Below are 24908 nucleotides of genomic sequence, written 5' to 3'. Positions count from 1 at the left end.
TTCTAGTCTAAAACAAATTAGCGATTCAGAACTCTAATTCAAATCTTTAGCAAATCTGAACGAGTCACCAATGCTGGCCTACAAAGGCAAGATAGTTGTATTTACCATATCATTATTTTCCATACATTAATTGCTATGTGTGAATATCACTGTGATTGTAGTTTAAGCACTAATGACAAAGTAAAAAGCAGAGTGAGTGCAATGTTCTTACAAACAGCTTCATGAGGGGACCTTTCCCCTTGGAGATTTTGCAGGTGCACAAGGCTTCTACTGTCATGCATAATGACAGGAGAAGGTCACCACATGGTATATGTCTGCTTTCTGGAAAGCTACTTCCTGCATATTTCCACACTGGAAAGAGTAGAAGATGAGACTCAGTGACAAAGAGGTCTCCTTACCCAAGAAAGAAAATACACAAATGAAGGGGATTTAATACCTTTGACACTGAGTTGGGCTGAGCAAAAGTCTTTCCCAGCTTCATTACTAGCTTGGCAAGTATATTGGCCAGAGTCTCCTTTACCCACTCTGAGCACTCGAAGATGAGCCGTGTTGGCTACAAAGGTAATATTGAAGTTTCCTCCAGTTCGGATCTCCCGACCATCCTTAGACCAGGTGATGTGTATTGGCTGGGCTCCAGTAACATGGCATTCAAAGTCAGCACTTTCTCCAAAAGGCACATCAATAGATTCTGGTTTGGTGTCAAAGACAGGTGCTTGCTTGGGTTCTAGGAACACAAGAAAACAGTGTAATACTCATACCTCATGAAATAGTTCATCCAACATGCAGATACCATTGCATGCATGATATGGGAAAGCGGAGCCTGTGATTCAGGCAGAAGTTTGGTAAGCCAACGCACCTGCCACTGTGAGCCTAGCACTGGTGGTGGCAGTGCCCACGGCATTGGTGGCTGTGCAGGAGTACTGCCCAGTATGATTCATCTCGGTTCGCACTAGTTGTAGCACTGCAACATTATCTACAAAGGATGTGTGCACATTGTGGTCATCGCTTAGCTGCACACCATCTTTATGCCAAGTCACAGTAATGGGTTCTGAGCCATTGAGCCGACACATCCATTTAAGGGGTAAACCAACAGGGTGCTCAATGTCCTTCAATTTTCTTGCAAAGGAAGGTGGTCGCTTGCGCTCTAGAAGAAAGCAAGTAAAAGATAAATATGCCCCAGGAAGCAATTTTTTTACCATTTTGCAAGAGAAAAAGATTTTGTAGTAAGCTAATATAAAATAATCACCTTGAACTGTCAAGAGAGCCTTTGTAGATGCAGTTCCTACACTGTTTTCTGCTTTGCAGATATATTCTCCGCTGTCATTGCTAGCCACTTTGTTGAAAATAAGTGTAGCAATGTTGTCTTTAAAGAACACTTTGTACTCAGGGGTAGACCTGAGTTTTGTATCACCTTTGTACCAAGACACAGTGATTTCTGGTGTTCCAGCAACCTGGCACTGCAACGTTGTATAATCACCAACAGACACCTCAAGAGGGTTCAAGTGTGTAACAAAGTAGGGAGGTTCTAAAAAAGACAAGCAATTAGAAAGGCTCATTATAGTGGCAGGCCTCAGAAAGCATACACTTGAAAGAACAGGCAAGAAAAAGAAGCAAAGGGAGCACACACCTAGGGTAGAGACTACAGCCTCACAGACATCTCTTCCTGCCTCATTTTCAACATGGCAAGAGTATTCTCCTGCATCTTCTTTGGTGCTGTCAAGTATTTCCAGGATGCAGGATTGCTCTGTGGTGGTGATGCTACACTTTGGAGACTGCGTGATGGTGTGGCCATTCTTCGTCCATGTCACTGAGATGGGCAGGCTGCCTGTGTAAGTGCCCTCCAGGATGATGGGCTTGCCAGGCTCCACATACTGATCACTCAGTTTCTTCACAAAGACAGCCGGCTCTAATGAAGGGTAAGAAGTCACAAGTGTTGAGCACAACAGGACAAATGGAGGGAAGGAAACGATATTTTAAGGTAAACAGAGAGACGCAAACTTTACAAACCTTTTACAGTAAGGTGTGTTGTACAATTTGCCCTGCCAGCATCATTAGTCACTAGACAAGTGTACTCTCCGCTTTGGAGAGGAGTTACATCAAATAACTCAAGCTCCACTGTGGAGTCCTCCAAGTAGATATTGCATTTGTCGCCTGGCACAAGCTCATTGGCCCCTCTAAACCAGTTCACCTTAAAAGGAGGGGTTCCTCTGATAACACATGTAAAAGTGACGCTTGTGCCTGGCAAGACATCCAGAGGCTCTGGTGTCCTCTCAAAAGAAGGTGGTTCTAAACACACAAGAAAAAAAAGAGAGATAAGACAGGTTGCTACAGCATAACCCAGGCATTTCCACACAGCTACTGAAGATAAAGAACAAAATATTTTCCAGTCAATAATTTTCCCTGAGTATATTTTACAAAAGGCCATATGCTATTTTAAGAGATAAAGAGAAAAGAATAGCTCAGAGAGCTTCCCAACCATCATGTACTGACCTTGTACGGTCAACACAGCACTGCATTCATCTGAACCAGCTACGTTGGTAGCTTTGCAGGTGTAAGTTCCAGTATCTGAGTTGCTCAGTGAATTCACTTCTAAAATACATAGGTTATCGGAAAAGGACATTTGATGTTTTTCCCCACTGACTAACTTAAGACCATTTTGGAACCAGTCAACAGAAATAGGAGGTGAACCCGACACTTTGCATTCCAGCAATGCTGAGGAACCCAGGACACACGGGGTTTCCTTTAGTTTTCTTGTGAAAGAAGGAGGAATTATTCGATCTGCATAAGAAAACATAATAAATCCATGGTTAGAGAGAAAAGGAAGGAAGAAAAAAATGGAAGAAAGGAAAGAGAACATGAACAAAATCAAGTTTTTGTAAAAGATAGAAGACAAGATACCCAACCAACCTAAAACATCAACCGATGCTGTGCAGCTGCTTTTCCCCACGTCATTCTGCACTGCAAAAGTGTACAATCCAGCATCTTCCTTTTCTGCATCCATAATTTTAAGTATAGATACTTTATTGATGAAAGTAATTCTGTATTTTTGGCTGCTGGTCAGCTCTTTGCCATCCTTGAACCACCCAGTGGAAAGCTCTGGTGTGCCTGCCACTTTGCACTCCAAAGTACAGGCATCTCCTATAGTAACTCTCATTGGCTCTGCTTTCTCTATAATGACTGCAGGCTCTGGAAGGAGAGACAGGTAACATGTATGGTGAAAACAGGATCTGATTAGTACTAGTTGTAAGTATTATAGCACTATAACATGGGGCTTACGTGTTTGATACTAAGAATATCTCAGTTTGTTGGGCTGGGGAATTTTTTCAGCTTTGTTTTTTTCATCCTTTATTCTACCCTAAACTGGACATTTCAGATACTCCCCAAACCAAAGTAAAAATATTTTTAAACTCCTAGGAGAGAAATGCAATTGTCTGTCCCTCTCCAAGCAGGCACGAGCAGAAGACGCAACTTAGAAATCCAGTCAAGAAGATCCCATCACAGTGTAGAGAGGCCTGTGGTTCCTTTTACCCCTATCTCCAGAGAACTGGAAATAACGCATTAGACTACAGCTTGTTGGGGATACAAGGATTCTCTGTTTTGGTTGTTTTGAACTCAGGGGCATAAGCAAATCATACAGTTGACAGGAAATAGCCTCTTTCCTAGCTCTTAAAAAATCTTTTATGAACTTGCACTTTTTACCAACCTAGAATAGTTAAAGTAGCCATGCACTCGCGACTTCCAGCATCGTTTCTGATCTGACAGATGTATTTTCCAGCATTGCTTGTCTCTGTGCGCACAAATTGCAAAGTGGCAATATTTTCCATAAATGTGATCTTCGTGTTTTCACTTTCTCTAATAATTTCCTCTTTGTCTTTAAGCCACTGCACAGAAATTGGCTGAGAGCCCTCCACTCTTGCTTGTAATTCTACTGGTTCACCAACAACAACAGTCACGCTGTTTATTTTAGTCAAGAATTTTGGTGGTTCTGAAGAAGAAATATGCAGTTATAGTAAATACTCACAGTGTCTATGTAAAAAAGAGCAATACAACGTCACTGGAAGCACTGCAGAAGGCATATGTGCCAATACTTTACCTTTCAGTTTCACAGTGCAAAAACAAGTGTCACTTCCTACGTCGTTCTGTGCTTTGCACTGATATTCACCAACATCTGCAGCTTCAACAGTAAGAATGCGAACGCTTGTATGGTAGTTTTTGGCTGTAACCTTATACTTCTTACTACTGCGGATTTGTCTCCTGTCTTTGTACCAGGTGATGTCAAATGGTGGTGTTCCTGAAATCTCACATTCCAGGCTAACCTCAGTTCCTTTGAGCATGTCTACTGGAGAGGGCTTCCTGCTAAAGACAGGAGGTTCTAACAAGGGAAGAAAGGAACATTTTTAGAAAGGAGTCTGGAGCTATTTGAACAACAAACAGTTTACTAATACCAGCTTCCACACAATGAGACGGCTGAGAAAGTCAACAGAATGGGCAAGGATTTTCCTAATTTTCTGGGCACACTATGAAATGATCTTGCAGGTAGGTGGGCATTCAGCAGCCTTAGCTCCTCTGTAGAAAAGGTAAACAAAGGGGTGACCCTTGGCAGAGAGGGTACACGTCTCACTTAGCTGGTAGTAGTCTCAAATACAGAGTGTAAAACTAACACTGATCAGTTCGGGTCTGTTCTTTTTCTTCATATTTCAGCTCCTTGATATAACAATTCACACTAGGATCTGTCTTGGACATTGACAATCATAAAGCTGGGGAACACCTATCTTAGGACTCACCTACATTGAGAACGACATCTCCCTTGTTCAGGCAATGCCAGAGGGAATGAGGGGGCATCAAGAAACAAACATGACACAAAGATAAAGGTAATCCTGACATAAAAATTAATCTCATGTTCCTGTGGGTTTCCAAGGGATAAAACCACCAGGGAATAATAGGATGTAGTCAGAGAACAAGACGACAGCTAACCTTTCACTGTGACTTTGGTGCTACAGCTGGCCTTGCCGGCAGGGTTATGAGCTTCACAGATGTAGTCACCACTCTCATCAGTGCTGAGATGATTCATTTCAAGCACAGCCACAGAGTCAATGAATGATGTCCGGAATTTTTCACTGGCAACAATTTCATGGTCATTTCTGAACCACACTACTTTCATCTCTGGAGATCCACTTACTTTGCACTCAAGCCGGGCCGAGTCACCCTGCTTGACTACTTTTGTTGCCTCTAGCTTCTTAGCAAACTTTGGCGGTTCTAAAAAACCAGAAAAGTGTGGTCAGGAAAGTCTGAATTACTACTTGACAGAGGAAGGAAAAGAGCTAAACAACTGTGGGTTGCAAACACAGGGTAGGGAATTCACTTGGTCGTGTGTCAAAGATCACTGAGATAGGCTTGCCAAAAAAAAGGAAAGAAAACAAATAGATGAAAAGACTGCAACACAACAAGAAAGAGTGCACACCTGTTACCATCAACATTGTAGTGCAAGAGTCACTGCCAACATCATTTGAAATGTGGCAAGTGTAGTGCCCACTCCTAGAAGCATCCACCGAATAGAGGGTTAAGAACACAGTTGACCCTTCAATGCCAATGAAACAAGTTGGACCAGCTACAAGCTCTAAGTCTTCTTTGAACCACTTTACTGTAAAGGGTGCTGTTCCTTTTAGTGTGGCCTTAAACTCCACTGTGGAATCTGGGATGGCTTGCTGGCTTTCAGGTTTTACCAAGAAGCTTGGTGGCTCTGCGATTTTTAAGACAAAGAAATATTTAGTTAAATCAGAAATGTGTAAGAATGAAGAAAGTTAGTGAGGTAAGAATGGAGACCAAGTTTTCAGCATTAGTATTAAGAGGTATAAGAGTTTTGTGTTAGAATAAGATTTAAGGTATTTTCCCAGTATGTATCCCAAATAAGAAGAAGGAGTAAAAGAGTTTCAAACCTTTCACAGTCAGGACAGCACTGCAAGAATCATTCCCGGCAACATTAGAGACACTGCATGTGTAATTTGCACTGTCTGCCAGCTCTAGATTAGCAATCTCGAGTGACATAGTGTTCTCATGGCACAGGCTTCTATATTTTGCACTGTCAGTTATCTCTTTTCCATCCTTAAACCATTTTGCAGTAATGGGGAGTGACCCAGAGACTTTGCACTCCATTTGGATAGAAGATCCCAGAACGGTATCCTTTTTGGTTAGCTTTTTGATAAATGCAGGAGGAATTGCTTGATCTGCCCAACACAAAAAAAAATGGCAAAAAACCCCTGGTTAACTTCTTGCCTATTTTTCACAAACAGAGATTATTATTTTTTCATTCCCTCCCTCCTGGATTGGCAAATTTGCCAAATGACAATACAAACCTAGCACAGTCAGAACAGCTTCACAGGTGCTACTTCCAAAGTCATTTTCAACCTTAAAACTGTATGTACCACTATCCTCCTTTGATACAGGTTCAATCCTGAAACTGGCCACATTGTTTTCAAAGCTCATTGTGTAATATCTACTGGGTAGGAGCTGTTTGCCGTCTTTGTACCATCTTATTCGGAGCTCTGGTGTCCCAGCCACAGTACACTCCAGAGTCACAGGGTCTCTTTCAGTGACTTTAAGTGATTTAGCCTTTTCTGTGATCCGTGCAGGCTCTGAGGTATAAAAATGGCAGTTAGATACACAGATCGGGGGCTGACTTTCCAAATACTCATCGAGGATGAGCTTGAAGGGTCACACTCCATACACACCTTGTACAAAAAGCAAAGCAAAGCACTTCTCCATGCCAGATTCATTCTTTGCCTGGCAGGTGTATCTCCCCCTGTGGCTCAAGTCAACATCAGTAAGTTTCAGTGTGGCCACGCTCTTCTCAAAGGTAATACGGTGGTGCTCATCATCTTCTAGCATTTTCTCATCTTTTATCCATGACACAAATAAGGGTTGAGCGCCTGCTACAACACACTGGAAGGATGCGGTACCTTTCAAAACACTAGTGACATTCTCCAGCTTCTTGACGAAAGATGGTGGTTCTGTGGTGTGAGGTTTTGGTTGTTGTTTGGAAAAGAAGTCAAGGAAAGGGAAGAAGGAAAAGAGAGATTATATCAAGTCATCCTAGTCACTACAGTTTAGCTAGGGTATGTAACATTTGGGGTATGATTCCTAGAGGACTGACCTTTCAAGCTGAGCCTTGTGCTGCAAGAACAGCTCCCACCTTCATTTGATATAATACATTGATATTCACCAACATCCGAGACATCACAGTTAGTCACATTAAGAGTAAATACTGATTCTTTGGTGGAGATAACATATTTCTTGCTGCTGAACATCTCCTTATTGTTCTTCAGCCACTTCACCTCAAATGGAGGAGTACCAGTCACCTCACACTCAAGTGTGGCCTCCAAACCCTTCACTACCTCGGTGGGTCTCAACTCCCGAACAAATGTTGGAGGCTCTACAAAGAAGAATGAGGGAAAAGTAGATAGTAACCTATAATGGTTTTGAGGGGAGAAGAAGTCTCCCCTACTCCATCACCCCAGCTATGTGACATAGCTGGATGATGAAAAGATGTTCAAAACTAACCTTTTACTTTCAGCTCGACACTGCAGCTCTCACTACCTGCATCATTGTGGGCTTCACAAACATAAGTCCCACTATCCGACACTCTGGCTTGAGTGACTTTCAAAGTGGCTAAACCATCTATGAAGGAGATGCCGTACTTAGTTTGGTCAGTCACTTCGTTCCCATCGAGGTACCATGTGATGTGGATCTCTGGCGTGCCTACTACCTGGCACTCCAAAGTGGTGGACTGTCCTTCACGCAAAGCTACTACGGAAGTTGGCATCTGAATAAATCTTGGGGGCTCTAGAAGACGGACACAAAAGGTGAGGCTTTATAATATTCAGGGTGTTTTCAAGAAATACAAGGTTTCCTACTCCCTCCCCCCAAATTGCACAGAAAAATAAGAGCCACAAATATGAGAAGAATATCGGATTGCACACCTTTTACAAATAAAGCTGCTTTGCTAGTTGCAGTCCCCACATCATTGCTAATCTGACAAGTGTAGTTCCCAGAGTCAGATGTTCTAGCTGAGAAGAGCTCCAGTACACTAGATGTGTCATCCTTCCAGACAGATCGATTGGCTCCAGAGAGGAGCTCCTGGCTGTCTTTAAACCACTTTATCTGCAGAGGAGTAGAGCCTTTCACCAGTGCTTTGAACTGAACCCTAGCATTGGGTACAACCTCTTGGGACTGGGGTTTTTCCACAAAATATGGCGGTTCTATAATATGTAAAAAGGAAGAAAGAGGATTACTCTGAGACAGAGGAATTCCAAAATTACAAATGAACAACCTAACGCAAGAAAAAGAAGGAGCTCACACCTTTGACTGTTAAGAACCCACTGCATTGGTTCCTTCCTGCCTTATTTGTTGCTTCACAGGTGTAAGAGCCACTGTCTGTGCCTTCCAGTTTATTGATTTCCAGAAATGCAGTATTATCATGGAAAGAGTATTTGTGCTTTTCACTTGCTGTTATTTCTTGGCCATCCTTGTACCACTGGATACTTATAGGATGTGAACCAGACACTATGCACTCCAGGTGGACAAAGGACCCCTTAATGCTGTCCATTTTCTTGAGCTTTTTGGTGAATTTAGGTGGTATAATGAGATCTATCCGAGACAGAGTAAAAAGACAAAGTATGAAATTTAACCTTGATTGCAGCGAACGTCAGCTCAGGAGAAAAGATTTTGTATGTAAAAACAATGATAAACGAGAACCCATACACACCTAGGACGTTAATGCTAGCAGAACAGCTACTGCTCCCAACATCATTGTGAACCTCGAAGACATATTCCCCACTATCTTTCTTTTCTGCATGAAGCACTTTTAGGACTGAGACAGTATCTGTAACACTGATCTTATATTTTGGGCCTAACGTCAGTTCCTTGCCATCTTTGAACCATTTGGCTGTAATAGGTTTCGTTCCCGAAAATTTACACTGCAAGGTTGCTGGGTCTCCCTCAGTCACATCTATTGACACGGCCTTGTCCATGATTGTAGCAGGTTCTGTTGTATACAAGAAGATAGGGTGTTAAGGGCATGTGTAAAAATCACGAGGGAACCATCTGAGATCACTGCAAACCCTCAGGGTAGGACTAACCTTTGACAGTCAGCAGAGCAGAACACCTCTGAATTCCCGCTTCATTTTTAGCCTGACAGAAATATTTCCCATCATGTTTCAGTTCAATAGACCTCACCAGAAGAGTGGCAACATTGTTCACAAAGGTAATTTTGATATTGCTGTCTTCAATCACTTCATCATTGTCTTTCAGCCAGGACACTGTGATGGGCAAGGAGCCTTTAACAGCAGCCTGAAACACAACCGTGCCCCCTCGAAGGGAACTAACGTTTTCTATCCTCTTCAAGAACTGCGGGGGCTCTGGCAGGAAGAAAGGGGTTTTGTAAGTATGGGTCTGGTGCACAACAGTGTGGCATGGAAACCACACTGGGGTTAGAGCATACTAGTGGTGTTCTGCACCTTGCACTAACCTTTCAGTGTGACCTCCGAACTGCAGAGGCAGCTCCCAACATCGTTTGTTACACTACATTGATACTCGCCAACATCAGAAGCATCAAACCTGAAAACGTGGAGGCTAATCAAAGATTTCTCAATGCTTATTCTGTGCTTCTTACTGCTCCGCACGGGTTTATCATCTTTCACCCAAAACACTTCAAAGGGAGGTGTGCCAAGCACCTCACACTCCAGAACCACATCAGAGTCCTTCAAGACTTCCATGGATTGAAACTCCTTACTAAAATAAGGTGACTCTGTAGTGCAAAAGAGAAAGTGCAATTTGTATTAATCATGCTTTCAAAGCCTGTAAAACTGCACTGAGTTTAAAGAGACAAACTTTGTGGCTGGACGTCACACACACCTTTGATTGTAACAACGCTACTACAAATATCTTTTCCAGCATCATTTCTGGCCTCGCAAATGTATTCCCCACTGTCTTCAGTCTCAACCTCTGTAACATGGAGTACTGCCAAGGATTTTGCAAAAGACATCCTGTATTTGTCACTCTCTTTTAGCTCTCTATCATCCTTGAACCATGTGATTTTAATCTCAGGAGTACCAGTGACTTCACAGGTCAGCTCAGCATATCCACCTTTCTTTACCAGATAGGTTGGCTCTAGCTCCTCCTTGAAGGTAGCAGGTTCTGTGGGTTTAAGAAGAGGGTTCAGGACAAAGGCGGCAGGAAAGAGTACCACTGGGTCAATCCAGCAGCTGAAAGTTTAAAAGAAAGTAAGAATGCAAACCTTTTACAAACAAATTTGCACTGCATGTTACCGAACCAGCTACATTGGAGACTTTGCAGGTGTATTTTCCCGAGTCTGTTGGTTTGACTGCATAAAGCTCCAAGTAACTTGCTAGTGGTTCTGTCATAATGTAGCACGCTCCTCCTGTCACCAGCTCAGTATCACCTTTAAACCATTTCACTGTCAGTGGTGTTGTGCCTTTAAATGTGCCTTTGAAACGTACAGTCGATGCAGGGAGCACATCTTGGGACTCTGGTTCTACCAGGAAGCTGGGCGGCTCTAGATTGTGTTGAAAGGAAAGAATTGTCAAGAGTAAGACACATGGCTCGCACTTTGCCAAAGAAAATATTACCACATCAAAAGTAAAGCTCCAAGAAACGTGAAATGAATTGCCAAACCTTTTATAAACAAAGTGCTACTGCTGTCTTTGCTACCAGCAGAGTTTGTGGCTCTGCAAATGTAGACCCCAGCATCACTTGCATCCAGGTGTTTTATTTCCAAAGATGCAGAGCCTTCTGCAAAGTGTACTGTGTACTTGGCGCTTGAAGTGATCTCAGTGTCCTGCTTAAACCAAGAGACAGTCATTGGAAGAGAGCCTGAAATTCTGCAGTCTAGGCGGCACGAGGTGTTAATGATGCTGTCAATATTCTTCAGCGGTTTAGCAAAGAAGGGAGGGACAGTGCGATCTGTTGAGAGTGAAAGAAAATGGAAGAAACCAATACATGAGCAAAACAGGTATGGAGCTCTGCTTCTGGCTCTGCTGGGCTCAGAGCAGAGCAGCAGGGCTCTTTGCAAAGAGTCAGTACCAACCTAGCACAGTGAAGCTGGTAGTGCAAGAGCTGATGCCCACGTCATTGGATATCTCAAAGGTGTACTCGCCACTGTCCTGCATTTCAGCAGCATAAAACTTGAGCTGGGCAATGTTATTTTTAAAGCTGATCCTATATTTTTTGCTGGCAGGTAGTGGCCTTCCGTCTTTGAACCATTTGGTTTTTAGCTCTGGAGTGCCTGTGACAGTGTACTCCAAAATGGCTGGTTCCCCTGATGTTACTTGGATCATGTCGGATTTTTCAATTATTTTGGCAGGTTCTACAACAGAATTAAATAACTGGTGTTAAGGACAAAAGGAAATCATTCTTCCTCTCAGGTGGGAGACAATGCTGGGATCATAGCACTACTCCACTGACCTTTCACTGCTAGTTCACCAAAGCAGGACTGACTTCCCGCATCATTCTCAGCCACGCAGGTGTATTTACCACCAGAGCTCAGCTGGACACCGGTAATTTGCAGCGTTGCTAGACCGTGTTCAAATGTCACTCTCACTTTGTTATCATCTTGAATAACATCTTTGCCTTTCATCCACATCACAGAAATAGGCTCTGACCCTTTCACCACAGCCTGTAACGTAACACTATCCCCAGCCAGAGCTGTCACATTTTCAATTTTCTTAACAAAAGATGGTGGTTCTAGTTCAAAGAAAAGAGACAAGAAGAAGTACTCATCTGCTACCACATCATGCCATGAAATCTGCTGCTTAAAGGCAGTTTTATATTATAAGACAGTATGTGCAGTACGTGGTGCAATTCAGCTAAAGAGTAGGCAAGGAGAAGAGCAGCATTCCCCAGCTGGGAGGTAACGCATGGCCCTTTAAGCTCAATGTCCTTCAAATTCACAGGTTTGACACCAGATAAGAATTAAGATATATCCAGAATTGTAAGAGAAGAAGAAGATACTCTCCCCTCCCAACCCTCCCTAGACACCCACAAATCCAAAGATTCATTTTTAAGAAATCATTCTTAATTAAGAAAATTAAGAAAAAGTCATTTTTAAGAAATGAGAGGTTCTTGACAATCTCTTCAGTAATTGTAGTTTTCTCTCTCCCACTGACCTTTCAAGATGTACGTTGCACTGCATATGCACTTCCCAACTTCGTTAGCTATCACACACTCGTATTCACCAACATCCGCACTATTAAATGAGGACACCTCCAGAGAAATAACAGCTTTCTGAGAGGTCAACCTGTATTTTTTACTACTGCGAATCTGTTTCTTGTCTTTGTACCAGCTAATCTCAAACGGTCCAGTGCCAGCAACCTCACACTGAAGAACGGTGTTTGTTCCCTTCACTACCTCTGCTGGTTCAAGTGTTCGGATGAAAGAAGGCGGCTCTATAAAGGTAGCAAGAAAGAATAGGTCAACCATGCCAAAAAAAAAAAAAAAAAAAAAAAAAAAAAAAAAGAGAGAAGATTTTTCTCAAGAATGTGACGTGCAGTAGCAAGAAGAACAGACCTTTGACAACTACTTCAGTGGTGCAGCTGTCACTTCCAACCTCATTTACAGCTTCACATGAGTAGCTCCCACTGTCATCGACTTTCATCTCTAAAATATCTAACACTGCCACAAAATTGACAAAGGACATCCTGTGCGTGTTGCTTTCATAGATTTCCTTATTGTTCTTGAACCAAGTAACCTGGATTTCAGGAGACCCTTTGATTTTGCATTGAAGGCGTGCAGAGTCACCTGGGGTCAGTAAATAAGATGGATCGACCTTCTTCACAAAGGATGGTGGTTCTAAAAATGGGAAGAAAGGAAGGGGGGAAGAAAGGAAGGGGGGAGGAAAAGGGGAGGGAATGGGGAAAGGAAAAGAGAAAAAGGAAAGAAGGATGAAATACAAGGCTTTGAAAGACTGGTTTCTAGTGCAAGAACAAAACATGACTTCAGAAAAGATAGCATATTCTTTGCTGAGCTGCAGTTCTTGTCGTGTTTCTTGCCCTCTCTGTCCATCTCTCTTCTGCATGCAGGAGTAATTCTTGAATCTGACTGGTGAAAGAGACACTGAAGCAACACACACCGCACTGGAAGGCAGCAGGGGAAATAAGCAAGAGGTGAATGGACCTGATGGCGGGTCTGAGAAGAGTTCACAGCATGATTTCAGCCCAAATAAGTCTTTCGCCTGCAACAGAAGAAATGGGGAACCCAAGAAGAGCAAAGGTAAAGGGGTGTAGGACTATCTTACCTCTGACTGTGACGCTGGCGGAAGAGGAGCTGCTTCCTGCCTCGTTTGAGGCAGTACACACATAATGGCCTGAATCCTTGAGCTTAGCCAGAGGAATCTCAAGTGAGGCTATTTTGTCTTCGAAGTAAATCTTATAATCTTTGCCTGGAGGGATTCTGTTTCCATCTTTTGTCCATTCTACTTTTACTTTCCTGTCTTCATCTACCTGACATTCAAGACGTATTTTTTTATTGACTGCTGACTGGACTGACTGCAAAGCTTTAATGAAGTGGGGCTTGTCTATAATGACCATTTCAGCCTGGCAAATGTCAGCCCCAAACTTATTGGAAGCTTTGCAACTGTAAACCCCTCTGTCACTGGTAGTAAGAAGCGAAATTTCTAACACATATTTATTTTCCACTTTGGAGATCTTGTGGTGGTCTGAAGGTGAAATAGTTGTGCCATCTTTCTGCCAGGCGACGTCGATGACTGGAGTGCCCGAAACAGTACACAGGAACTTGGCACTTTTGCCCACAAAAGTAGTGATAGATTCAGGTCTGGTAAGAAACGTTGGCGGAAAAGCTTCTGCAAAACAAAGGGGTTCAATGTTATCCAGAGCTGAGGATGAGAGCTGATGCTCTTTCTCCACGTTTGCCAGGGACAGAGAGCAAGAGGGCCCAGTTTGTCACTGGCAACTCTTAAGCAAAAGAAGCCAGCAGTGAAGGAGATAAGAGGTGTTAAAGATGATGAACTTTGGCTTTTAGTTTTATACTTCTTGGGTCTGTATATTGCTCCAGAGCTTGAAAGCATATTGAAGCTCTGGAGCAATGTACAAACTAAAAGAAAATAAACCAAAAGCCAGAATCCTCCACAAAGGCTGACAGGTTTGTGCACCATTCCCTCAAGGTGGGCAGGTTTTCACGCATCTCACAGTTTGTGCATCTTTTGTTAGTCTCTGTCATTTGGCTTGTTGCAAAGCCCACATAAAGACTCCTCCCACAAAGAGAAAAGTCAGAGTAAAAAATCATCACACACTAAAAGCCCAAAAGATGGTGTGGTACTTTTAAAGGAAAAGAAAAAAAGAAAAAAAGGAAGGAGAAAAGGAAGAAAAAAAGAAAAAAAAAAAGTAAGAGAACTGTATATCTCTCAGTAGACCAAAAAGTTCACAAATTGGAACAGATTTAAACCCTCTTTCATTTGTTTAAAAAGATCTATTTCCCCAATCACACAGGCTCTGGCCACCGCAAACAGATGTTTAGGTACACATACCTGCATAACCTGCCTCACAAAAATAGCTGCAGAATAAACACAGGGTGCTAGGATAATCACACAGTGATTATTACATCAAAGAAATCAGATTTAAAGTGTATGTTTTCTTGTTGTCTGGAAGTTAAGTAAACCTTCAAGAATGTATTCACAAAGCAATCCCATTCTCTTGATGTTCTAGCTCCTCAGTTCTCTCTTTCTCCCTCTTTTCTTCCCTTGTGAAACCTAAAAGCAGCATTCTCAAAAATTATTCCTTCTCTATGCTTGCGTCTGCCAAAATTATGTATGGATTACGTATAGCGATGGCAATCAAGAGCCCTACCATAAACACTTGTAAATACAGCAGTGAAAGCATTACAATATACCAAGATATTTTATGGAGAAGGAGAAGTGCTTGGAAGTCTATACTTACCAGTTACTGTTAAAAGGGCTGTAGAGCTTACACTGCCATGCTGGTTGGAAGCCTTACAGCTGTACTCTCCACAGTCAACAACCTGAGGTCTTGGGATCTCCAGCATGGACAGGTGGTTGGAGGAACGAATGGAGTATTTGTCCCCATCATATATCTCTCGGCCGGCTCTGTACCACTGGAACCTGACATTGGGAGCAGTCTCTACCTCACAGGTAAACTTGGCCACATGATTTACAGCCACTTCCAGAGGCTCGAGCCTTCTCCTCAGGATCGGTGCAACTGAAATCAGAAGCAGAGAATAACTCAAAGACCTGACTGCTGAAATTCTGAAAAGTAAAAGTAAAGTGACTGAGTGAAAAAAAAAAAAAAAAAGAAGGTGATTCGCTTGCAATCCACACAAAGTGACTGTAAAAGAAAAAAAAATCTGTAAAAAACGAAAGCAGTACCAGGGTCAGTGGACAACCAGTGTTATGGTGCATAATGACATCAGGAAACACAGTGATGATACTGGAAAAACAATGTGCAATAGCAATGCACAATAAGAATGTAATACAAACATATACCACACTATTCTGGAGATGTGAGAAATTACGGTGTGAATGAGAAATTGTGCTGAAACTGTGCAATGCCTCTAAAGAGTGAGTGTGCAGCAGTGAGAAAAGTGTGAAGAGCAGGTCCCCTTCACACGCAACAATGGGAGAAGTGGTCAGGACTGAGGTACAGCTTGTCCTGACCATGCTTGTGTGGTGAGAACAGGAAGCAATGAAGCTCCTGACCAAAGACCAGTGTGAGAGAAGTGAGAGACTTTGCAATGTGGTAAAAGGAGACCATAAAACCAGAGAGAAAGGGGGCCCTCTGATTAATGGTGCGATGGTATTAATACTGTATCTGTATCCAAAGATACAGACACATAGTAGGGCAACTCTATTAGTAGAGCAGTGCATTAGAAAGGCCATATTTTATCACCATAATCCAACCTCTTTTAACAACTGTGAGTTTTGCTGCTGTTGCTCTTTTTCCACCTTGATTCAGCGCCTCACAGGTGTACTCTCCTTGGTGAATCTCCCCACACACTCGGCTTATTACTAGTGTGTATGTGTCCTGATCTTGCAAACACTTGAATTTGTCGCCTGAAGACACCGGTTTACCCTCAAAATACCAGCTCACCTCTCTAACATTTGTTATGACAGTCACCAGACTGACACTCTCTCCTTCCTCCACAACAGTGTCAGCCAGTTTGCTGCGTATAATGGGATAACTCTCTTTGCCCAGCTCAACCTCTAGCTTCCCAGCTCTAGTTTCCAGACCCTCTCTGCCCTCTTCCTCAAAGATTTCTTCCCTTTTCTCCTTCCTTCTCAGTATTTCTGTGGGTGTCTCAATGGGAACATCTGCAGAGGCTACATCAGCAGTGGCTGCACCTGCACCCACATCCTTGATTTGACCGTGCCCAGTCACAGCGTTAATTACTTGTGCAGGCAAAGGCTGTTCCAGGGGTATTTCTGCTTCCATAGTCCTCTCAGCCTGCTGGGGCTCCAGCTCAGAGCTTTCATCACTGGATTTTCCTGGCAATGCTTTGGATTCTTCATCTGTCAAGAGATGTTTTTCTTCACAAATAAGAGAATAGAAAGCCTCCTTCAAGACTGTTTTCTGGTCAGCTGTCTGAATGCTGACTTCTCCCAATGAGATTGTGATTTCTACAGGGCTAAGTCCTTCCGTGGTCACAACATAGGTGCACAGGGTGTGTTTATGTTCCTTGGTGATATTTATTGTCTGTACTTCAACATTTTCTTTATCAGCCAACCATTCTGAAAACAAGAGGTTTTGCTCACTTATGACTGCAGCTTTCAGTGCATTTCTAATTTGAGACTTTATGTCTAAGTTGCAGCTCTGGGGAACCTGAGCGGTAAGCTGGCTCTCTTTGTTGAGGACTTGGCTTGGCTGGAGCTGGTGAGTGTACACGATTTCATGGGGTTGTTTATCTGCCCTGGAACGCTGCCTAAGTGGGCCAGCAAGATCGATGACATGTTCCTCCTCCAGAAGCTGGTTTTCTTCTAGCAGCAAGGGTAATCTCACAGCCTGTCCCTCATGGATTCTTGCAGCAAAATCTTCCTCTGCTGCTTCCAGGGAAGAAATGTTCTCCAGGGCAAGAGCTTGGCCCCCAGTGAAGGCCAATTCAGAGGGAAATCTGGGTTCAGCCTTCAGCTCACCTTGCATTGCCTGGAAGCCCTCAGGGACCTGCATGTGGTCACCATCCATAGCATGGCTCTCTGTGGTGCTTGACACCTGTAGAAGGGCTTGGGAAGCCTCTGTCTTCAGAGCAGCCATTTGCTCTGCTGCCTTGGCAATGACTTGCTCTTTGGGCAAGAGTATCTGTGCAGCTACAGTCCCAAGGCAGTGTGGCAGCTGTGTCTCCACCTCTGCTGCAGGCACCACACCCTGGGGGCTATCAGGGAGGGTTTGCAGTGGCTCTGCCAGAAGCCTGCTGCTCTCTTGTGTCATGGCCACCTGGGTGAGCATCTCTTCAGCACTCTGTGCAGCCAGGCAGGCCGGTGGCAGGCCAGGCAAGATGTCCTCCCTGGGCAGCACATGTTCCGCCTGGCTTGTCTGGAGCTGAAGGACAGCCAGGGGCTCCTTCATGACCTCAAGGCTGAGTGCTCCTTCCATAGCAGGAAGCTCACCAGCCTCCTCATAGGAAATGGGGCTTTGGTCCTCTGCCATCGCAGAGTGCTGCAAGGCTGGGCTCTGTCTGCACACAGCATGCTCCTCGGGGAGCACAAAGAGCTCAGCAGAGCATGTGGCCTCACCCAGGGTGCTCACCGCCCTACAGGTGTAGAGCCCAGTGTCCTCTTCCATGCACTCCTGCACTGTCAGGGAGCCTGAGCCATCAGGGTGATGAGCCATAGAACGACGTGCATCGGAGAAGAGCTGCTCACTCCCCTTGAACCACTGCACATCTGGGCATGGCTCCCCAGCCACACTGTACTCAAAGACTGCAGTGAAGCCTGGTGGACACTGCACACTCTCTGGCTCCCTGACGAAGCACGGGACTCCTGGTATCCTCTGCTGTATGTGGAGGTGGGCACTGCACGTGGTCTCACCGTGAACGTTGCTGGCCACGCAGGTATACTCACCCTCATTCTGCTCACGTGCATATGGGAGGATGAGGCTGTGCTCATCGCCATCAAACACTAACTTACAGTCCATGGATGGCGTTAGCTTCACACTGTTGAAAAACCACTGGACTTTGGGCGTGGGGCTGCCAATAACAGTAACAGAGAGCCTAGCTACATCTCCCTGCCAGACTTCCACATTTGAGACCTGTTTGAGGAAAACAGGGGCTTTGCCTCCCTCCTCCATTTTCATCTTTGCTTTGCTGGAATAAACTGGTTTCTCAGGCTCAAATTCAAGTGTTTTCTCTCTTTCAGGCAACTGAAGGCCGCTGCTGTAGCCTTCACTTCTTCCTTCCTCAGAAGACACAATAAGAGAGCTAGTGATGTCTGTATGGAAAAAAAATGTTTAGTTTTACTAGAATGTTTAAGAGAACACCTGTAGATAGCAAGAAACAGTGTTAGTGCAACCATTTTTGTATATCTGGAGGTTTTCTCAATAACATACAGCAATTACAGTGAACAGTGGGTCCTCTTGCTGTCAAATACACACCTGCCAAAACCAGCAAGACATACTGTGCTGTCAGGTTACTTACCAGTTTCCCATCTGGATCAACATGGGTGTCTCTTTAAACCTGACATCACAGCATGGGCTAGGCATATCCCCAGAGTGTACAGTGCAACTAACAGTCAAGCAACATTGGTGCATTTCACAAATATAATTAAAGTGGTATGTGCCATACATATTTGTATGTATACTCATACAAATAAGTACAGCATAGCAGTGCCAAGACTATATTTTAATTCAAAACACCAAGAAAAAGCCGAATACCAGAATAATAACACAAACTTTTCAGCACACAACATTTCCTCTGGTGCAGTTAGTTCATCTCTTTCAACTTCATCTTTTGTCTAACACACTAAAACATTGCCTCTCCCTTACCAGCTTTGTCCTGGTTTTGTCATTAGACCCTCAAGATTACAACACCATTATTACTAAAATCACAAGTTTGCACCTTTGATTTAACACCACTGATTTAAATCTCTGCTTTTAAACTCAGCTCTATCACAACGTTGCACATTAAAACTCCCACAATACCAGAGAAAAAGAGGACAGAGCACTTTAAGGTTTTTCTTTGTCTTGCCTTTGTGAATTTAGACATTTACGTGTTGAACCACCTTGTTCTAATGGCTTAAAAACAAAAGACATCAAGAACACGTCATTCTCTGCAGGCACTTGACGTTAGTAACATCAATGAAATTTGAGACTTCCTAGGAATGGAACAAACTATCCATGAAAAATATGGCACAAAGAAAACTTCTGGAAATCATATCCTGTTGTCCTCACTGAGTCCAGATTGCTCAGTTAAGGCACACAGTATTTGATGCTGCAAAGATATGAGACCTGTTAAATAAGAATAAAAGTAATGTAAATGGACAGATGTCTCCAGGCACTTTAATGGTGAACCTTGATAAGTTTCTCAATTATAGTGTCTTAAATTCCAGAACTTATTCTGAGATAATATTTTTTGCTGCACTCTGGTAACAACTATAAAGAACAGAATATTCTACACCCAATTCTTTCTCATGAGTTTTAGCAACCATTAATCTTGCCACAAATATCATAATATACACAACATAGCACAGTGCATACAGTGATTAACTGCAGAGAAGAGATGCTTAGGAAAAAAAAAATTACACCAGTCCTTCAGTATTACCTACCAGCCTTGTTAAAAACAGGAGGGCAGTTTCGCAGAAATACAATGTGCTAGCGAAGTTGAGAACTAGTGACAGAATTGGGCCCATAATAAAGTATAAAAATTGCAGAATGGAACCTACATTAACACAGGAGAATGCTTTATATACAGGAGTGCAGCAAAAATTAACGCACTTTTGTGTGTTCCTGGATATCTATGACAGAAAACATATGCAGATACTTTTTCATATTTTAGCTATGTCTGTGAAATGAATAAAGTACAAGAAGCGACAGACTTAAATAATTTACATGTTTATTTCACAAATTAACCATACATGTTAACGTTCAATACAGATCAGTGACAAACATGCTTCATCGTTTTTTTAAGATACTTGGTTTGTAGAAATGAAGACAACATTAACCCTGACAATAAAATTGTGAGTTTTATAATTCCTATGAAAGCACAAAATTTTGAAGAGAAATGGTCAGTCATGGCTCTGTACTATACCAGTTGCCACAGAGTATGTTTATTCAAAACTAGGATTACTCCAGATTTTATCATTGTAGCTTAGGTGAGACTTTGTCTCTCCATAAGCACATGATAGTGCTCCTGGCTAATGGATGAAACTTAAAACAAGACTTTTAAACTCACATAAACCACAAACACTACACAGGCAGAGATAAAGATGCTTGGCCATATATTTCAGACATGAACATGAATTTGGACCTGTTTGGCTCACGGCTTCAAAAACAAGTTATGGGCCTGTTTCTACTAAAAATTTCAGTTAATTTACGTGCAAACGAAACGCACATCATAATTGCTTAGGACCTAACCAAAGGGCCTCTGATGTCTTTGGCTTTGGACCTGAAAGACCCCTCATGTCACAGCTGACATATAACATCAGACAGTTGTTGCCAACTTCCCTAGGGACCTCTGCTGTCTCATGAATCAGTCAGTGCTACACACCTACCCAAGGAATGGATGAAGGACACATCATGAAGCAATTCTTTCACATCATGATGTTGGGTCAGACACTCATGCTTCTCTTTCCTACCACCATTACCTATAAGAATTCACAATTATCTCTGCTTTTTAACAACATACAAATCTTAAATATTTATCATGAGGTCATGACTTGGAAGAAACTGAAGTGACACATTGGTATTTGCCTAACCACTCCTGTCCTTTTCCCCATGTACTGGGTCATTAGAACTCGCCACTCCTGACTTTGAGGTTATATTGGGCAACACAATTGGGCAAAGTGAACCTTTTGATCTAAAATTACTATCCCAAGTGAGTGATGGGATAGTGACAAAAGATTATTGTGTTTTTGAGGCATACTGACCTCAGTGTGAGGACACATCAAACTCAGAAATAAGAACATACATGAACATAACAACATACTGTAGGAACAGTTCTGTTATGCTTAAAAACATCATGCTCCTTGAAGCAGTTTGCAAGGCAACTGACAGTAATTAGTAAATAACTAGAAAAACCTCATGAATCAAAGTAAATATAATTTTGCTTGGGGTTGTTGAACTCAAGGTTTCACCTTGACATACAGGGAACTGGAAAGCTGGCACATACTTAGAGTTATATAACTTCTGATAAACATTAATTGATAACTTTCATATTTTTAGCATATTTTCTAAATTAATTTGTCATTGTTTATGTAAGATAGATTTAGTTCTGATTTAATTATGTCAGCTGCTGCTGACTCCTCCTCCTAAATATGAGCATTATTTTAAATAAAAAAATATATACTTACATTGAGAACATTAATGTAAAAATATCTTCCGCTGAGAAAATGCCACAGATAACAACTCTACTTATTTCTGGTCATCTTGACACATAGCACACTTAACTGTTACTAATTTAAAAAAAAAAAAAAAAAAAAGAAAAGGAAAGAAAAAAAAAGGAATACATAGAGATTTACCTTCTAATGTGAAACAAGAATACTGCATAAAAATCTCTCACTTTTTTTACTACTACATATTTTTTATGAATAACACTGGAAAATGGGGACAACTAAAATTATTTTAATGAATTTACAGTTACATCATTGATTTATTATGCTCCCTTCTCATTTCCCTTTAACTTCTAAAGATACAGTACAAAATGTTCTCATGTTTATTACTTGGTAATAGAGAAAAAAATCCTGTCCAGTCTCTACTAATGCAAAACTTTCATTTTCTTTCATTTCTGTTGCTTTTCTTTGCAACAGCATAATTCCATTGACTTACAAAAAAGTCATTTAATTCCAGTAATCAGTAGAATGAGGCCCACGGATGTAAGAATTTTGCAGTGATAGAAACTGTAAACACAGGATTTGAATCAATGAGACTCACATGTTCTGACACAACATTGTGAGAAGAGGAAATACCAATTAAAGGAGTTCTTTCACAGAACTATCTCCAAACTAAACAGCAAGCTTAAGTTCGTACTCCAGAACATTATGTTACAAGGAAAACATGGTTTCTACATTTTCAGGTGATTTCTAGCCTACATAAACCAGTAATGATTGCACTGTTACAGACACACAGGAATATGTACACTATATGAAAACATTAGTCCTACATAAATGAGTGTCAATTAAAATATCTTTACAAGAATGAGTGAGGAGTTTGGAAGGAGCCTGAAATATACCTCAGTGCAGAAAGTATGCACAAAACCTATGCACAGATTAAATCTCACTTAAATTCTCCAACAAAGGCAAGTTTAAGTGAGCTAAAAACATGCCCACATAGAGTGGTTTTCATCCCTAAAGAGATGAAAAACAATGCCCCTAAAATGAGTGCTGTATTTTTACCTGCAGTGAACAACAGCATAAAAACATTTAGTGTTTCAAAAGAGACTCCAAAATAATTTATGGAAATTTAGTATAACGTCAAGACAGCACAAGTCTCAGCAGTTCCTGCTCTGTTAGTAGCTATGCATTTGTACTGCCCACTGTCGCTTTGCATCAAGTTTTCAATAGAAAGGCTATGCAAGCCCCCCTGTTCTTCCTGCACACAGTACCTGTCCCCTTCCAGCAACACCCCATCCTTGTACCAGCGGACACTGGGGTGGGGGGAACCAGTCACAAGACACTGAAAGCACACTGAGGCACCTACAAATGTACTATAGTCAGAAATGAGCCTCAGAAATTTAGGAGGGGCTTCTGTGAGTTGGAACTCAAAGCTGCAGCTCTCTGAGTCCTCAGCCCTGAACTCAACCCGTTCCTCTTGGGATGGCTCCGCGAACACATCAAAACTAACATTGACACACTTCTCCTCTTCCACATCTTGCTCTTGTTGAGTCACTGCAAACAGCCGGATTGCCTTTTCTGAGTCATCTACGCGCGACTCAAACTCAAATTCCAGCTCTATTTCTGACTGGTCACCCGGGCTCACAGTCTTAGTCAGAAGCAAATCACACTTCTGGGGCCTGTGTGGCTCACTGCCCATGACTGTCTCACTACTTGCCTTAGCACATGCTCCCTGCTCAGCCACGACTATGAGGGAGCCTTTGCACGTTGCTTCTCCCAGCCTATTGATTGCCCGACAGTGATAAACACCACCATCAGAAGGACCTACACTTTGGACCTTCAGACTGTGAAGTCCCTCCTTCTGACTCATAACATACTTCCCTGTGGCAGGTGTCACACAAATGTCATCTCTGAACCACCGCACTATTGGGACAGGAGTACCTGTTACCACACACTCAAACACTGCCTCCAAGCCTTCTGTCACCTTGACATCTGCAAAGGGCACAGCAAAGCGGGGAGGCATTTCAGTTACTTGGAAATCAATTTTAACATCCTCGTTCTCCTGTGCAGCCAAGCTTGCTGCTTGCTCCAACAAGGCAAGTGGAAGGACATCCAGAGAAACCACCATGCTCTTCTTATCTGGGCTAAACTCAGGACTAGTTATGATTTTGACCTGCTTCTCGAACTCCTTCACCTCATTTTCATCCAGCTCCACTTCCAAGAGGATTTCTTGTGGTGAAGGTGACCTTGAAGATGTGTTTTGCTCCAAGTCAAAGTGTATAACATGTTGGTGGGTGACAGGGGGTGGCAGTGCTAGTGATCGCCCATCTTCAGACAAAACTTCCACTTGTGCGACACTTTTAGCTTCCCCAACAATGTTCACTGCATGGCACAGATACTGCCCTCCATCGGCTTTCTGGATGTTAGTGATTTCCAGCATGCATTTGCTCCCATCCTCTTCTATCCGCACTCTCTCATCCAGGTCCAACAGAGATTTATTATGATACCACTTCACCCCCGGCTTGGGCACACCCACCACCTCGACCACAAAGCTGAGTGTGCTGCCCTCATACAGCCTCCTCCCACTCAAGGCCTTGAGGAATGCAGGTGGCATCTCCCTGCCTGATGGCTCCAGGGCTTCACAGGGGGTCCTAAACACCTCAGCCTGTGGCTGGTCTGGAGCCTGCTGCCTTCTCTCATAGAGAGGGAGCATGGTCAGGGCATCCATGTACTCCCCAGTGGGTGTCCGGTATCGCTCTGGTGGCGTGCTGTCCCCTGATGCAGAGCAGGGTCCCTCGAAGGGTGTGAAGTAGTACTCCAAGGATGTGTTGCACTTCGAACTCTCAGATGGTGTGGAGTAGTGCTCAGGTGGTGTACCATACAATGAGCCCTCAGATGGTGTGGAGTAGCGCTCGGGTGGTGTGCTGTACGGTGTGCTGTACTCTGAGCCCTCAGAAGGTGTGGAGAAGCGCTCGGGTGGTGTCTTGTACCCTGAGCCCTCAGAAGGCGTGGAGAAGCGCTCGGGTGGTGTCTTGTACCCTGAGCCCTCAGAAGGCGTGGAAAAGCGCTCGGGTGGTGTCTTGTACCCTGAGCCCTCAGAAGGTGTGGAGAAGCGCTCGGGTGGTGTCTTGTACCCTGAGCCCTCAGAAGGTGTGGAGAAGCGCTCGGGTGGTGTCTTGTACCCTGAGCCCTCAGAAGGCGTGGAAAAGCGCTCGGGTGGTGTCTTGTACCCTGAGCCCTCAGAAGGTGTGGAGAAGCGCTCGGGTGGTGTCTTGTACCCTGAGCCCTCAGAAGGCGTGGAGAAGCGCTCGGGTGGTGTCTTGTACCCTGAGCCCTCAGAAGGCGTGGAGAAGCGCTCGGGTGGTGTCTTGTACCCTGAGCCCTCAGAAGGCGT

General features: G+C 43.2%; 1 protein-coding gene across 27 annotated transcripts in view; it reads right to left on the bottom strand.

Moving 5' to 3' along the window:
* Window positions 1–24908, bottom strand: part of TTN (titin) — a 245118-nt gene that overhangs the window by 173206 nt on the left and 47004 nt on the right. For 26 of the 27 annotated variants that reach the window (XM_065637152.1, XM_065637169.1, XM_065637164.1 and 23 more), the window contains 30 exons: window positions 14964–15242; window positions 13307–13870; window positions 12580–12861; window positions 12180–12458; window positions 11479–11757; window positions 11102–11380; window positions 10690–10977; window positions 10292–10570; window positions 9910–10191; window positions 9524–9802; window positions 9135–9413; window positions 8762–9040; window positions 8356–8643; window positions 7977–8255; window positions 7558–7839; window positions 7151–7429; window positions 6729–7007; window positions 6354–6632; window positions 5937–6224; window positions 5462–5740; window positions 4975–5256; window positions 4094–4372; window positions 3704–3985; window positions 2908–3186; window positions 2491–2778; window positions 2008–2286; window positions 1628–1906; window positions 1247–1525; window positions 857–1144; window positions 437–724 (listed from right to left, as the gene is read on the bottom strand). In XM_065637152.1, the coding sequence (XP_065493224.1) occupies window positions 437–724; window positions 857–1144; window positions 1247–1525; window positions 1628–1906; window positions 2008–2286; window positions 2491–2778; window positions 2908–3186; window positions 3704–3985; window positions 4094–4372; window positions 4975–5256; window positions 5462–5740; window positions 5937–6224; window positions 6354–6632; window positions 6729–7007; window positions 7151–7429; window positions 7558–7839; window positions 7977–8255; window positions 8356–8643; window positions 8762–9040; window positions 9135–9413; window positions 9524–9802; window positions 9910–10191; window positions 10292–10570; window positions 10690–10977; window positions 11102–11380; window positions 11479–11757; window positions 12180–12458; window positions 12580–12861; window positions 13307–13870; window positions 14964–15242 (8724 nt within the window). Of the gene's footprint in view, window positions 1–436; window positions 725–856; window positions 1145–1246; window positions 1526–1627; window positions 1907–2007; window positions 2287–2490; window positions 2779–2907; window positions 3187–3703; window positions 3986–4093; window positions 4373–4974; window positions 5257–5461; window positions 5741–5936; window positions 6225–6353; window positions 6633–6728; window positions 7008–7150; window positions 7430–7557; window positions 7840–7976; window positions 8256–8355; window positions 8644–8761; window positions 9041–9134; window positions 9414–9523; window positions 9803–9909; window positions 10192–10291; window positions 10571–10689; window positions 10978–11101; window positions 11381–11478; window positions 11758–12179; window positions 12459–12579; window positions 12862–13306; window positions 13871–14963; window positions 15243–15940; window positions 18461–24908 lie in introns of all 27 variants that reach the window. The other variant, XM_065637181.1, reaches the window with a different exon arrangement.

Source organism: Caloenas nicobarica, chromosome 6 (genome assembly GCF_036013445.1).
Source record: "Caloenas nicobarica isolate bCalNic1 chromosome 6, bCalNic1.hap1, whole genome shotgun sequence".
Classification (NCBI taxonomy): domain Eukaryota; kingdom Metazoa; phylum Chordata; class Aves; order Columbiformes; family Columbidae; genus Caloenas; species Caloenas nicobarica.
This window is presented reverse-complemented; position numbering and strand designations above follow the sequence as displayed.